This window comes from Dipteris shenzhenensis, chromosome 8, assembly GCF_047967505.1.
Source record: "Dipteris shenzhenensis isolate YYH24624 ecotype China chromosome 8, Dip_SZ_1.0, whole genome shotgun sequence".
Classification (NCBI taxonomy): Eukaryota; Viridiplantae; Streptophyta; class Polypodiopsida; order Gleicheniales; family Dipteridaceae; genus Dipteris; species Dipteris shenzhenensis.
This window is the reverse complement of record NC_141603.1, coordinates 36086245-36099516: the sequence shown is the minus strand read 5'-3', so window position 1 is coordinate 36099516 and position 13272 is coordinate 36086245. Positions and strand designations below refer to the sequence as shown.

The window sequence follows — 13272 nt, the reverse complement described above, 5'->3', positions numbered from 1 at the left end:
GGAAAGCATTGTGCATTGTGGAGATATGTGTTGAAACCTTTCTTGGGACTATCTTGAGAAACCCTTTGCCATTGTTGTTAAGCATATATCAGTGTGACCACAATCAACATCAATTGCTTTCTACTAAGTGAGTGTGACCACAATCAACATCGATTGCTTTGTACTAAGTGGAATTTGATTTTCCTCTTAAATTAATTTTCTCATTCAAAGATAATGATTAAGATGTTGAAAATGTGACATTTTGCTAAGGAACCAAGTATTAATGTATGCTCAACTCCCTAATATTATATATCCAACCCAATTCTTCCAAATGTACATTGCCATTGTCTTCATGCCATACGGTACATATAAATACTTAAATGTAGTTTTTTAATGCCATAACATAAAACCTTTGCTTTCTTTTGCTTCAATTCTATTACCCCATATATTGACTATCTTGCAGTTGTTATCATAAACATGATGGCAAGCTAGTTTATGAATGCTTCACTGCCACCATTCTTTAAATCTCATATAGACCTCTCCTTTCTGTAAGAAATATGTTCACTATATAAAAATATGGGTCTTTTGCTTTAGAAGTTGTGAAAGTGCAAGGAAGCAATGGATCTTAAGGACTGTTTCTTCCACTCAAACATTAAATCTTTACCTTAGATGAGCCTGAGTTAATGCCTTCCAATGTGCTGCTGAAGCATTTTTCAGAATGCTCAAGAGCTAAGGAAGTTTGGAGTGACGTTGAGGAAGCCATTTCCCTCTGTCACTATACCAAATGCTTTTTATAGTTGTATTATTTCAAATCTAAAAAGCTACAGTAAAAAGATCAGCAAGTCTCTGCTAAGCAGAAATTTAAAATTGCATGCACTTTTGCTTATGAAAAAGCTAGAACGAGGATCTGGCACATGATTAACAATAAGGTACGTTTTACTTTGTATTAAACCCTTTTCTGAAGTGAGGTTGATGCATGGAAACCAAATGGACAATATACACATTTAAAGTTGTGATGATACAATTGAGTCAACCTCTGTTGATAATTATCAAGACTTCCTCCGTCTTCCCTGCTACTCCCTTCAGTGAGAGCTTCATGCTCCCAACAATTAGCCCAAAGACTACAATTTACACATCAATAACTGCAAATGGTTCATGTTGTGAATGGGAAAAAATTGCATAACCGTGTATTGATTGCATTAACAATGGCATTGTGTATCATCCATCAAGTCTTCCGATGCCCAGAAGATCCCATTAGTACTCCCACAGCCACTACAAACATAAATAGCATACTTGCTAACAATAAATATGTTTTTCTCGAAGAGCGGTGATATTCTCCAAAAAGTAGCACTGCCCAAAACGTGCTCACCAGGGGCAACGCCTGTGGAAAATCCAGTGGCTGAGTTAAAATATCCTACTAAGGATATGCAAATAATCCATCACACCACATTGAATCAAACTGAAATTTAGAATATAAAGATCAATCTTAAGCCAAGAATACCCTATAAATACACTCAAGAGGCACTGCAACCGAAAGCTGTATAAAATGGGACTTCACCAAGAGAGCACTTAGACCTGCATTTTCAAGTTCAGGTTATCTTGTTGGCTGGGAGGGGGTGAACCGGGGGAGGAGAAAGGAGGGGGTGTAATCTTAATGAGACAGAGCACTGTATGCTTTAAAGCGCTACCTTTTCCCAGGCCGCAAGAAAGCCGAGTGCTCCACTAAAACCCTCAAACCCTACTAGCGTTTTAGGCAATGACGGGAGAAAGCCTTATTTGAGGAAAACAAGTAGGGTTACTGCTTGTACGTTTGAATAGCATTAGGACATAGATGTGGAATTCCTATCCAATGACTAGCCCAGTTTGATGGCAGAAAGGATGGCAACAGCTCCTTCTAAAAAGCAAGTCGACTTATGTTCTAGACATTTAGTAGGCTCCCACCATGTTTTACAGCCACGAGGGTCTCTATAGAATCTTAAACCATTATTTAAGGTACCAGCAATGATGGATCCATGACATTATCCTCTCCCCCCCCGTCCTCCTTTCTGTCTACCAAAAACTCTTTCTTTAAGTGGTTACATATTGTGGCACGTTTCAGACAAATTGGGAGAAAGTACTGACCTGGACAGCATCAGCAGCTGCATAACCAGCTTCTTGACCACCCATGAATTGAAAACCATTCCCAAAACCACAGAGAAACCCTGCCAATAGGGCCCACTGACGGCCATTCCAATCTGAAATGTAGGCTTTAAAGGAAGATTTTGGCAGACCACATATGGGGTGGTACAAAAAGATAACATTAAGTACTATACCAAGGAAAACACACGAGACTGAAAAGTAAAAGAAGGCTGTGTACACAACCAAATGTGGGACACCAGGTTTTAGAGTATGCCATTGATCATTGGTTGCTAGATTGAAGGCTGGAGAGAAGAGAGAGAAACAGATCCCCGAGAAGAACACGATACTCAATCCAAAGAAGATACTCCTGCCGTGAACCTGATCATTATTGCCATACATCAGTATCTGTTTGCTGATTTCTCACAAGGCAAGAATGCAAAGAACCTGTACTGAAACAGATTGTAACCTTGAAAAATGATACTACATCTACAACTATCATATGCAGGCTAAGATCACTTTACCTTAATTGCCCTGTTTTTCTCCAATTGATGTAAGAATTCCACTGTACCAGCTTTATAACTGGTATCGCTTGCTGATTTCACCAGTTTTGCACCTGCTTTTGTTGTATACAAAGAACACAAAATGTTTGTGCGTTATCTAACATCATAACCGCTTGTCAGTTAAGAATTCCGAGGGCACAGTAAGCACAAAAAACATCCAATAATCTGAAGAACAGATCCAGGAGGATTCATACCTGACATGGGAAGTGCTAACTTTTCCTGCATCTCCTTATCACCGCCAGACCTGCGTGGCATACAATCTGCTAAAAGAATATACCATAGTACTACAAGTTTAAAAGGTCCTCACTACGAGTGCCCAGATTCATAGAAGTATATGTTTAAAACCTTGTTTTAAAACCTCCTTGCTACGAGTGCCCAGATTCATAGAACCTCATCTTGAAGGAGGGAAGGAAGGAAAAATTATTACTCATCAAATTTCTGATCTGCAATGGATATTGTTTCAAACTTCACATTATTGTCCCTTGCATTTGAAGCATGAACAGCAGCACCTAAGCATACTGCAATTAGAAAGCATCCAACGCCTGGAAAAAGAATATCAGCTCGATTTATACGATTGTCCAGAAAGTAGTTCATCGTAGTACCTGTTGCAGAAGAAAATAGCATTATCAGTTTTCTGAGTGAACAAGAAGATGCTGATGAGTTTGGTGATAACAAATGGAATAGGCATCTATCATACCTTACACAAAAATATGTCGTCCTTGGAAGACTAATGCATTTAGAGAGGGCATAACAAAGTACAATTTAATAAAAAATGTGCAATTACCCACAGATTACTGTAAATGCTGATGGTGAGCATAGGAGGCAATAGTTATACAAATAAAGATGAAGCTAAACCAACAAACTAATAGGTTTCCTCTACCAAGTACAGTCTTATGGTCCCATTAAAGAAAAAATCAGTGTGGTGTAAAAAATAACATAAAATCTGTATTCGTGAAACTCAATGCAGAGTGGAAGGTCCGTGACGAGTCCACACTGAGCTGCTCGAAGGTCTGGTCAAGAATTTCAAGGGGCTGGAGACGACCAGGCAGCTTCCCATGAAAGACCTTGACATTCTGGCATACCTAACACTAAGTCACAAAGTCGTGGACGTCACTGCACAGATGAGGCCAGAAAGACTTCCTTCCTGACTTCTCGAGAGTGCCATGTACCTTCTCGAGAGTGCCATGTACACATTTGAGGCTGCCAACCATGGAATCATGGGCATCAGTAGCAAAGCTGTTCAGCACTGGCTGATTGAAACTGGGAAAGGACACAAAGGTGCCTTTGTGATTCGATCATGTATGGCATAATTGCTAGGTTGGTTGCCCATCATCACGTTGTATCAGTAAATCCAAAATTTGGGATCATCGTGGTACTGGTTCTTCATGTCTGGGAGAGTGGTCTGCTGTATGAAGAAAATGGAGGATACCATATCCTTCCTAATGAAAGCATCTGCTACCATATTCTATGTTAAGGGTACATACTCCTACTGGAATGTCTGGCTCCACCAAACATGTTGGTTAGACCATTAGGCTGCATCTGAAGCCGTCACAACACTGGAAGATTGGTCATGATTGTGAATTCCTGCTCAAAGAGAAAATGCTCCCATGTCTTAAGGGCGTGAATGACTGCAAGCAGCTCCTTGTCTTATATTGAATACCTGGTCTCTGCCAGGATTAGCTTGTGGTCTTTGAATGCGATGTGATAACCATGCAACTCACTCTGAGAGAGATGAACTGAGGGGTAAGATCAAGGGGTTGGAGCAACTAATACACGGGGTTTACTTGACTTTATGTCATGGACCCAAGTCCAGGAGTATATGTAGGGCTTCAATTTCTGTTTTGGCATCATATTTAATGATTTAAAACTTTGCTTGTAAATGACACTGCCTCTGACTCACATGCAAAATGTTGAAAGAAACCTGTAGGCCAAAGTAGAGATCCTGTTTGAGGCCTGGCCAGACTATCAGACCAAAGGTTTGAATCTCACTATTCCAGCCATTGGTAAGAAGTTCATTCCTTGTCTCCAAGATGTTTTGCGGATGACCATTGATTTCAGCGAAGTGTTTCTGGTCTAAGTCAACACTGCTGCAACACCATCAGCCACAAACACCATAGCAGGGGCCTTATTGCATGAATAGCAAGAGATCTTTATCACTTCCAGTGCATGGCCATCCTTACCGTGAGTTCGTCCGAGAATCATCGTATTGAGTTCATTCTAGGAGCCCAATAAGCACCCCTAACACTCCATGGAGGAGGAATTGGAGTTTCAATCATCAGGCTGAGTAATTCTCCATATATAGCTCCCATCCGTTTGGTAAAAAAGGAGGATAGCTTAGCTAGGATGTATGTGGATTACCATGCTTAAAATGAAGAGTCAGTTCCCTTGCCAATTTCTTGGAGCACCTCAATGGAGCCAAGATGTTTTCAAAGATTTATTTGAAGAGGGGGTACCATCGCATTTCCACAAGTCATCTTTCTGCATCGACAAAGCTGACTTCTCATGCCCTTTGGTTTCACAAGGGCACCCGTGACATTCAACAAAGATACTGTGGATTTTGAAGAACGTTATTGATGAACCAATTTTCGTATTTTTGGATGACATATTGATTTTTTCTAAAGATCACTCATAGCATGGTCAGGATAGGTCCTTCAGCTTCTCAAGGACAACCAATTGTGGAGCTGATGATGCAGCCTACATTATGTCACGGGCATCCACAAGCCCGTGGCCATGCTAGCTAGTGCCAACGTAGGCAACCAGGTCAACTGCCACGCACAAATCCGTACAGCAGCCTTGCACAATCAGCAATCAGCACACAGTCAACAGATAGTCAACGCCACATCATCACAGGTAAGAAAACACAGAGTTGACTTTTTGGTCAAAAGTCAACGTGTTGAAGTTTTGACTTTTTGACCAACGTGGTCAACAGTCGGTGTTGACCAGACAACCAGGGTCAACGGTCGGCCAGGCTGACCTAACAGCCTATAAAAGGAAATTAGCCTGGAGCTGTCTCTGAAGAGGCAGTGGTAGCGACCTCGGATCTCGTAGTACACTGGGCACCTAAAAATAAAATGCTCCTCCGACTCGACCTCTCGATAGTCGCACAATATGCATAAGCGATGCTCCCTAGGAATCCCCTCTGCTCTGCTGCTCTCTATGCGGAGGCGGTGTGATGATACCCGAAACTATCCGATGGAGATCCGTAGTGAGTGAGGCATATGAAGCTCAGTGTACCCCGGTGGTGTGATGAATCCCTCCTCCGAAATACGAAGACAGTAATCTCTATAGAAACTCAGCTTCACTGGAAGCTCCCTCGGTTCCAACCAGGTCCTAAAGGTGTGTAGCTGCAGGAGATCCTCATGAATGACCTGGTTGGGGTGTGGTCCAATCGGGATGGTTGGGGTGTGGCCCAATCGGGCATCTAAACTGTACTGAAAAGGAGGTATCCTATCGATGTGGAACCCTAGTCTCACAAACCATCTGTGAGTCCGTGCATACCAGCATCGCTCGTCTCCCTCTGCTGCCAACCTCATGGAGGAATCGAGAGCCAACCATGGCAACCTCTGTCTCCCTGATGTGCAGTCCCCATATGATCTAACCCGGTGTAGATTTATAATGGTCTGAAAGGCTGCATCTAGCTGGAGTGGAGAAGCACCAAACTCGGCCTGAATGATGTGATGTGGTATAGACGGTTTCCCCTGGATCATCCGTGAGAGCATGAGGATCTGCAGGCGCTCCACCCGTGTCCACTCTATCTCTGACATGTCAGGCCCCCAACAAGGGCTGCCATACATACCAGCTGGTCGGACCAAGGAGTCGAAGAGAAGAGCCTTGGTCCGAGGGTCCTAGAAGTGGGAGTGGAAGCATTGTCTCTCTAGCCGAGCTAGTGAGAGAGAGTGAGGATAGTCTATCTCCCGCTACATTGGTATCAGAGCTTTAGTTTTCTTTCCTGAGATAGGGAGGGTCAGTTTAGGGGCAGCTCTATTGTTTTATGGTCCAGACAAGATTTGGCAAGGACACCATGAGCACTAGTGAGCAGTCCAACTGAGCAGTCCAACACAGGGGGGGATGAGGGTTCAGTGCCTCATCAATGCCACCCCCACCCCCACCCCCACCATAGGATCCTACAGACACTTCCATGTCTGCCATGACGGCCATGTTGCAGGCTATGATGCAGATGCAGCAACAACAGTCCGAGGCTCTCTTCACCCGCATGATCCAGCTTCAAGAGATGAGGGAAGATTGTGAGCAGGCCGCCAAAGAGCGTGAAAGGCTAGCACGGGAGGCAAAAGAAGAACGCGATCCGGAGGCTCGAGAAGCAAAAGAAGAATGCGATCTAGAAGCCAAGGAACTCCGGGACCGCGAGGCTTAGGAGGCCAAGGAACTTCAAGAACATACCACTCGAGAAGAGAAGGAAGAACAGGACCGGCAGCTTCTCATTTCTCTACTCCGACCAGCGAGGGGAGAAATAAAGAGACTTCCACCTCTGGCCAAGCCCTCCTTCCCGGGAAAGCTAAACTTCACACGGTACGATGGTAAGCAGGAACCCTTAGTTCAGTGCCTTCATGAGACAATGAGCCTTTGACTTCACCATAATTAGTTAATCAATACGTGTCTTGAGGGGCAAGGGCCAATGTGCCAATGATCCCCCTATTGGGAGGGCATCAAGGGATGAATTCAACTTGACACGTAGGGCTACTATGAGAAATTCAGCTTAACACAACAAGATCTAGTCACCCGCATAGGTCCAAATCGACATGATAGTCAAGCACAAGTATGGAACTCAGAATAGAACACTGCTATGCATAGATTCATTACAGAACAAGCTCCAACAACGTACATACGCCTGCAGCATGCTCTGCTGAGGTAAGACACCGCCTTGCACTTCGTATGCTGCACTCTCTGATGTAGGTCTCCTCCAAACTGCCACGTGCCTCTCTAATAGGCTTCAGTAGCTGCTTCAGATTGCGCTCCGCTTGCTGCTCCCTCCTGACAGTCTTGTGCTCTCCTTACGCTCAAGGTGTGCACCCAATACAGGCTGAGGGCAGCTCCCGCATGAACTTGTGAGATCCTCTACTGCGGCACTCATCCACTCCGCTGCTCTCCAACAACTTGCTGATCTGCAGACTAGAGTTGGTTGGAATGTGCAGTGACTGAACTTAGAGCTGCCCTGCAAGGGGGTCCTTATATAAGTTTAGGTAAGCCCTCCTGCAGATAGACCAGCTGACTTGGTTTGTGGATCTGCCAACCCAGACTCTTCCCTCCTACATAAGGCCCTGCCAACCAAGGGGCCTACAGTGCTAGGTATCCTTCTGCCTATAGGCCTCTTTATGTGGGCCCTCATCCTGTTGCTGCAGCCCAACTGTACAAGCCGCTCCTTTGCAGAAGCTCTTAGGAACAAGTCAAGGATGTCTTCATTATCTGATCATCTATCCCGCACTTCCAGTATCTCCAGATATTTCTCCACTAACACTTTGGAGTCTTCAACATCCTACGGCACCAACAGATCCATCCAGTCCCCCTAAGAAGATAGGAACAAACCAAATCTTGCAAAATACCAAGGATCTTGAGTCTATTTCAACCTGACATAAAACTGGCACCACTGGCGTCCTGGTCCTTGATTCCCCACACAGTGAGATCCTTGTGGCTGGTCTACTCTAATCCCACTGCTAGGAAGCATTGCCCAATGCCAACTACCCAAGCACCACATTTTGTTGGCAGGAAATTCTGCAGTATGAACGAGATAAGACTGAGGGGCAACATAATTTTCAATGTCTGCAAATTGTTTTCTATGTATCCTCACTCTCATAGGAAGACAGGGGTCCCCATGCACCATGCACTGACTTGCTCCTCTCACCAGGATGATTGCTATTTTGGCGGTGACCTTTCAAACGTGCAGCAAGTCCAGCCGAAACTTATTCCTCCATCAGCAAAATACACTGCTGTGACTTGCTAATTTTGATGTTGACTTTGCATGCTAGAAATTTCATGCAGCACATAGATACACCTTCTACATTATTGAATATTTTAACACTATTTACATTCCATTTCTGATATACATTCAGACTGTATTTTGTTTTCCAGGTCTGATCAGGGGTGTGGAACTTGGGAAAATTGTGACACAGATTACGAGACTCAAAACAATAAAAGTTTCAGTAAAATGGTATTCTCTTTGAGCTCAATTTCAAAACTACTGAGAGCAACAAAATGATAGCCTATACTAAGTGTGTGCAGTGTATAGCTAGGGTTTCCGCTGAGAGAGAGAGAGAGAGAGAGAGAGAGAGAGAGAGAGAGAGAGAGCAGTCACGATGGCTTGGCAAGCATGCATGCACAAAGCAATGCTGTGGATATTCAAATTCACGTTTGAAATTAGATTATGGTCTAAGATAATTGGAATCCTCATAAAATAATGGCAAAGAGAGAAAGTGTACCCACAACCACTGTGATACTCGATGAGACCACCTCTGTCACAGAAAGACCCACAAAAGCCCATGCATACTGAGTAGATAGGTTACCCAAGCTTAGAACCAGTCCCCCAATCATTGCAAAAGCAACCGAAGGTCCATTACTCTGAAAAACACAAATTCAAGGAAATATCAACTGATTATGTTTTGATTAAAAGAAAGAAAATTATGTCATAAAAATTATTTATTGAAGCCTCAAGACATCGGCTTTTGCAACTGCACACAGACACTTTGCTTAACTATGTTGCAGCATCCTGTTAATTCCAATAAATCACTGCAATCAGAGGGACTCAAAAAGTTATAACATTTTTACCATTCTCCAGTCTCCTTTGCACATCCAAACAAAGTTGTTGGCTAGGCCTTTATAAAAAATTTATCCCTTTTAGAAAAAACCTATTACCTCTATTCTCCTTTCTTGGATGAGAAGCATCATAGAAAAATTATCGCTGAAAAAATTCAACCTATTACCTCTATTCGCCCTTCCTAGACGAGATGCACTTTGTGCCCTCTTAGATGTCATTCTCCTAGGATAAAGGATTCCAAGATAGCATGTGCTGCTTGAGACTTTGTGTCAGGCCTTCTTGCGATCCCCATGAATCTAGTTCTCTTTGCCACTGCCTCCAGTACCAAACAAGTATCTTATGCAAGGGAGAGCAAATAAAAGCAGTAGCCACAACTACCTTGGGATTGAAATTCCGTCCTCACGAAGATGGGGGAGCATATGAAAGTAGGATGCCGTCCTGGCTTTTTTGTACGGGGAAGAGATATGGGAAGTAGCATACAAACATCAAATGATCAAGAAGAAATTCAAGAGAGATTCCTCACAAGCTTCTTGAAATAACAGGGATGGTACCTCTAGCATTCCTAGGACTGCCCTGAATTATTGTGTACCTATATAAAGACCCAAAATACCTTAAAAAAGCCTGCAAGGCTAGTTCTAAACTACGAAAAAAAATAAGTGAGATCTTGCAGACAGGTTGGGCTAAATAGCAAGAGATCATTCAGTAAATGGAGGGATTAAGAACTTCTAACATTTTTCTTGCCACGCTAGATGCACCTAGATACACCGTGCTCTCACCAGAAAGAATGCAACAAGATACCTTCTAGACAAACAATGTAGTGTTGCTTATGCGTCGCAGAGACCATGTTTGGTCTCTACGGACAATAAAAGGAATCTCACTGCCGTCTTCTTTTTCATCTGTGTGTGTGTGTGTTTATGTTACTTAGGTTGCATTTTCACACGACCCAAGTTCACCGTGAAACCAGCAGTCCTGGTATGTTGGCACTGATCACTAGCAAGGATGTAACAAGCGTATATCAGTATCCAATCCAACTCCAACAATGTTGATACACAGTCCCTTCTTTTTGAGTCCCTGGTCAGACCATAAAACCTTTATGAAGAGATTTTTGGCAGTAAAACTCAGCGAGGAGTGGGTCAGCTTCAGGAGGTTACAAGTCATCATCCGATCCGTGTGAAATCATACTTGCAAAGTGTACAGTGAGACTTCTAGACTTTCGTGCCTCATTTCAGATCATCACCTACCTTGACAGAGCCAAACAGTATGGCTAGGTTAATGAGGGTGGACAGAAACTACAATGGAGAGCTCTTTCATCATCCATGCAGCTCGTAGCAAATGGGGACGAGCACTGTTCCTATGCACGGGCTACCAAATGTTTTCACTTACATGGCTTGTCCATTGAAACAATCTTCCCCCATGCTTAAAATCCCTAGATGATTGTTTCTTATGCCTAAAACAATAGGAAATTCTTTCTTATGCCTAAAACAATAGGAAATTCATTAAGTCATCGAGGACGACTTACGGAAGATAAACATTCAGCAAACACGGGTATTCCCACCACAGCAACATGCCACTAAAATGGCCTTTTACAAAGAGCAGTTCCTCCATCTAAGCGAGGATGCCTCTCCCACAGGTGAGATAGGAGACTTTAGGCGGGAAGGGGCGATAAATTAACTCGCAGCTTCATCTAGGAAAGATCATCCAAAGAAGATAAAATACGGGGGGAAATCACAGTACTACCTCTAATAGGGTATTGCTAATAAAGTTGGAGCTTAGCCCGAACTGTTCTTACGAGTTAACCCGTAGATTGATGAAACGGCGCTCGAAACTAATTGGGATCGTCCAGCTGTTGGTTAATCTAATAGAATAGCAGCGTCCAAAGTCACTAAAAACGATCATCATGAGCTGCTTTCGCACACGCAATGCACAAATTGGACTTTCCAAGCGGGTGAGAAACTTTCGCACACGCAATGCACAAATTGGACTTTCCAAGCGGGTGAGAAATGATTATTGCATGCGAGGCATACACACTCGCCTCATCAGCGACGAAAAACAGCGTATATTAACGGAACCAAAAGCAAGAGTGTTTGAATTGCAGCACCAAGGACTGTACCTGGCGCAACTGAGTCAAGAAATTTGGTGAGTCAGGAGTACTGGGTCCAATCTGACCAAGGGTGAGAGCTATTATTACAGCGGCGAGAAAGTTTGTAATAGAGTAGTCCAGGTAAGTATGTTGAGGGAGTCGCCCTCGTCGTTCTAATAATGTAAGAAGCGCTGGCCAAGTGCCTAAGAAGCACAGAGCCGCGATCATGAGAGCGATTGCTCCGCCTTTGTCATGGACAAGATACATCTTTGTGTCTGTCTGTAAGAAGTGGTCACTTCTGAACAGCCAGACACAAGTTCTGTCGGTGTAAGGTGCTGTGTAGCGCCGGTAATGAAATGGAAGGGATTACATCTGCATCAAGTGTCGGGTTTTTTTTGACGAAACGATGGAAGAGTAGCTTGCTTGCTATGCGTGGTTAGTGATGCTACAAGCGAGCGGCACGAGGACGGGTGAAACCAATTATGGAGCAAAAGGTCGGAGGCAGCCGTTTGTAGGGAGCGAGTCGCAAGCTTTTGGGAGGGGCCAGCAGGCAGGCAGCTGCTCTGGAGCGGCAATAGTCAAAGACGAATTCTGCTTTTTCCACAGGGGAATTGGTTGAATCCTCGCGAATTTCTGTGTTGTTGAAAGGGGATCTTCGCCAACCGGCGTGCTCTGCATGAGCAATTTCATGTGCCCAAAATTGATTTTTTCGAGGGGTGACATCTTCGCACGAATTGCTCGCCTGTCAATTGACGCTTGCTTCAATTTTCTGCTACCGTCTGGCATCATCACACACATTTTCAGACGTTTTTCATCTTTCATCGGCATCAATCTTCACTCTGCTGCAACAACAACAACAGCAACATGAGATGGGTCTGCCGAATCATCGATCCCACGAATTATTTTGCATGGAAATGAATTCATGGCGCTGTGGATCGATCTCTGGAGTTGATTGTTGTTGTTGCTTCGAGTGTGACGTGATTGGCTGGGAAGCTAAGATCCATGCGCTGAGTCGGAATATACCAGAGGGCTGAAGGTCAAAAAGATGGAATTTGCCAGTTGCTCTAAATCGAAAACCCAATTGCTGATTACTGTTTTCGAATAGCGATTCGATTTCTCCTGTGAATCCGGGCCACGAGGTTGAAATCTTCGGCACGTCTCCCTTGCTCAATCAGCTCCCAACTCGCACCCAAGGATGCGTAGCTCTTCTTAACAAGCCCCGCGGGTTGTTCGTTTTTTTGCGCGATCGATGTGAGTTTTTGGGGCAGTCGATGTGAGTTTTTCGAGCGGTCGATGTCGCAGTTTTTGGCCTGCCCTAAGGTAAGCAGCTAACATTCATTGATTTTTGGCCTACCCTCGAGGGAAGGCTTTCCCTTGCATATGATCTCCACCATTTCCTCCATGTTTTTTCTCTTCTTTCTATTTCGGACAAGCCTAGTGAATGACATTCACAACTTTCACTTCTATTTTCTACCCTAGAATCTCTCTCTCTCTCTCTCTCTCGCAGTGTTTGACATGTGGTGGTTGCGGGAGGCATTGTGGTACAGGTCACGTACAAAGAGAAGGACTGCACTGTGTAAGAATGCTTTTTTTTTTTTTCAACCCATTTTGCTGTTTTGCTTGTTTAAGAGAAAATCAAGGTTCGACATGTGCCCCCCCCCCCCCCCAACAACTCTCTCTCTCTCTCTCTCTCTCTCTCTCTCTCTCTCTCTCCGCTTTTAGCCCTATTTTCCATGCTATGCATTCAATTCGTTCTCTTTTTCGATCTC

At 43.9% G+C, this 13272-nt stretch overlaps 1 protein-coding gene across 1 annotated transcript; it reads right to left on the bottom strand.

The window, feature by feature from the left end:
• Positions 1-980: 980 nt before the first annotated feature.
• On the bottom strand, positions 981-12155 carry LOC147899442 (ureide permease 2-like). The gene is made up of 7 exons (XM_087378031.1): positions 11534-12155; positions 9089-9227; positions 3085-3259; positions 2852-2901; positions 2619-2710; positions 2101-2475; positions 981-1360 (listed from the first exon to the last, which is right to left on the bottom strand). The coding sequence occupies exons 1-7, from the start codon at positions 11768-11770 to the stop codon at positions 1205-1207; spliced, it is 1224 nt and encodes a 407-aa protein (XP_087234157.1). The 5' UTR covers positions 11771-12155; the 3' UTR covers positions 981-1204.
• Positions 12156-13272: the final 1117 nt, after the last annotated feature.

Bases quoted from the DNA above. Each gene is read 5' to 3' on its own strand.
- LOC147899442 (XM_087378031.1), bottom strand. From the start codon at position 11,770: ATGTATCTTGTCCATGACAAAGGCGGAGCAATCGCTCTCATGATCGCG. The intron at 3,260-9,088 runs GTACACTTTCTC...CTTCTGCAACAG, and splicing joins GAGTATCACAGTGGTTGTGG to GTACTACGATGAACTACTTT. The intron at 2,476-2,618 runs GTAAAGTGATCT...AATAATGATCAG, and splicing joins AGAAAAACAGGGCAATTAAG to GTTCACGGCAGGAGTATCTT.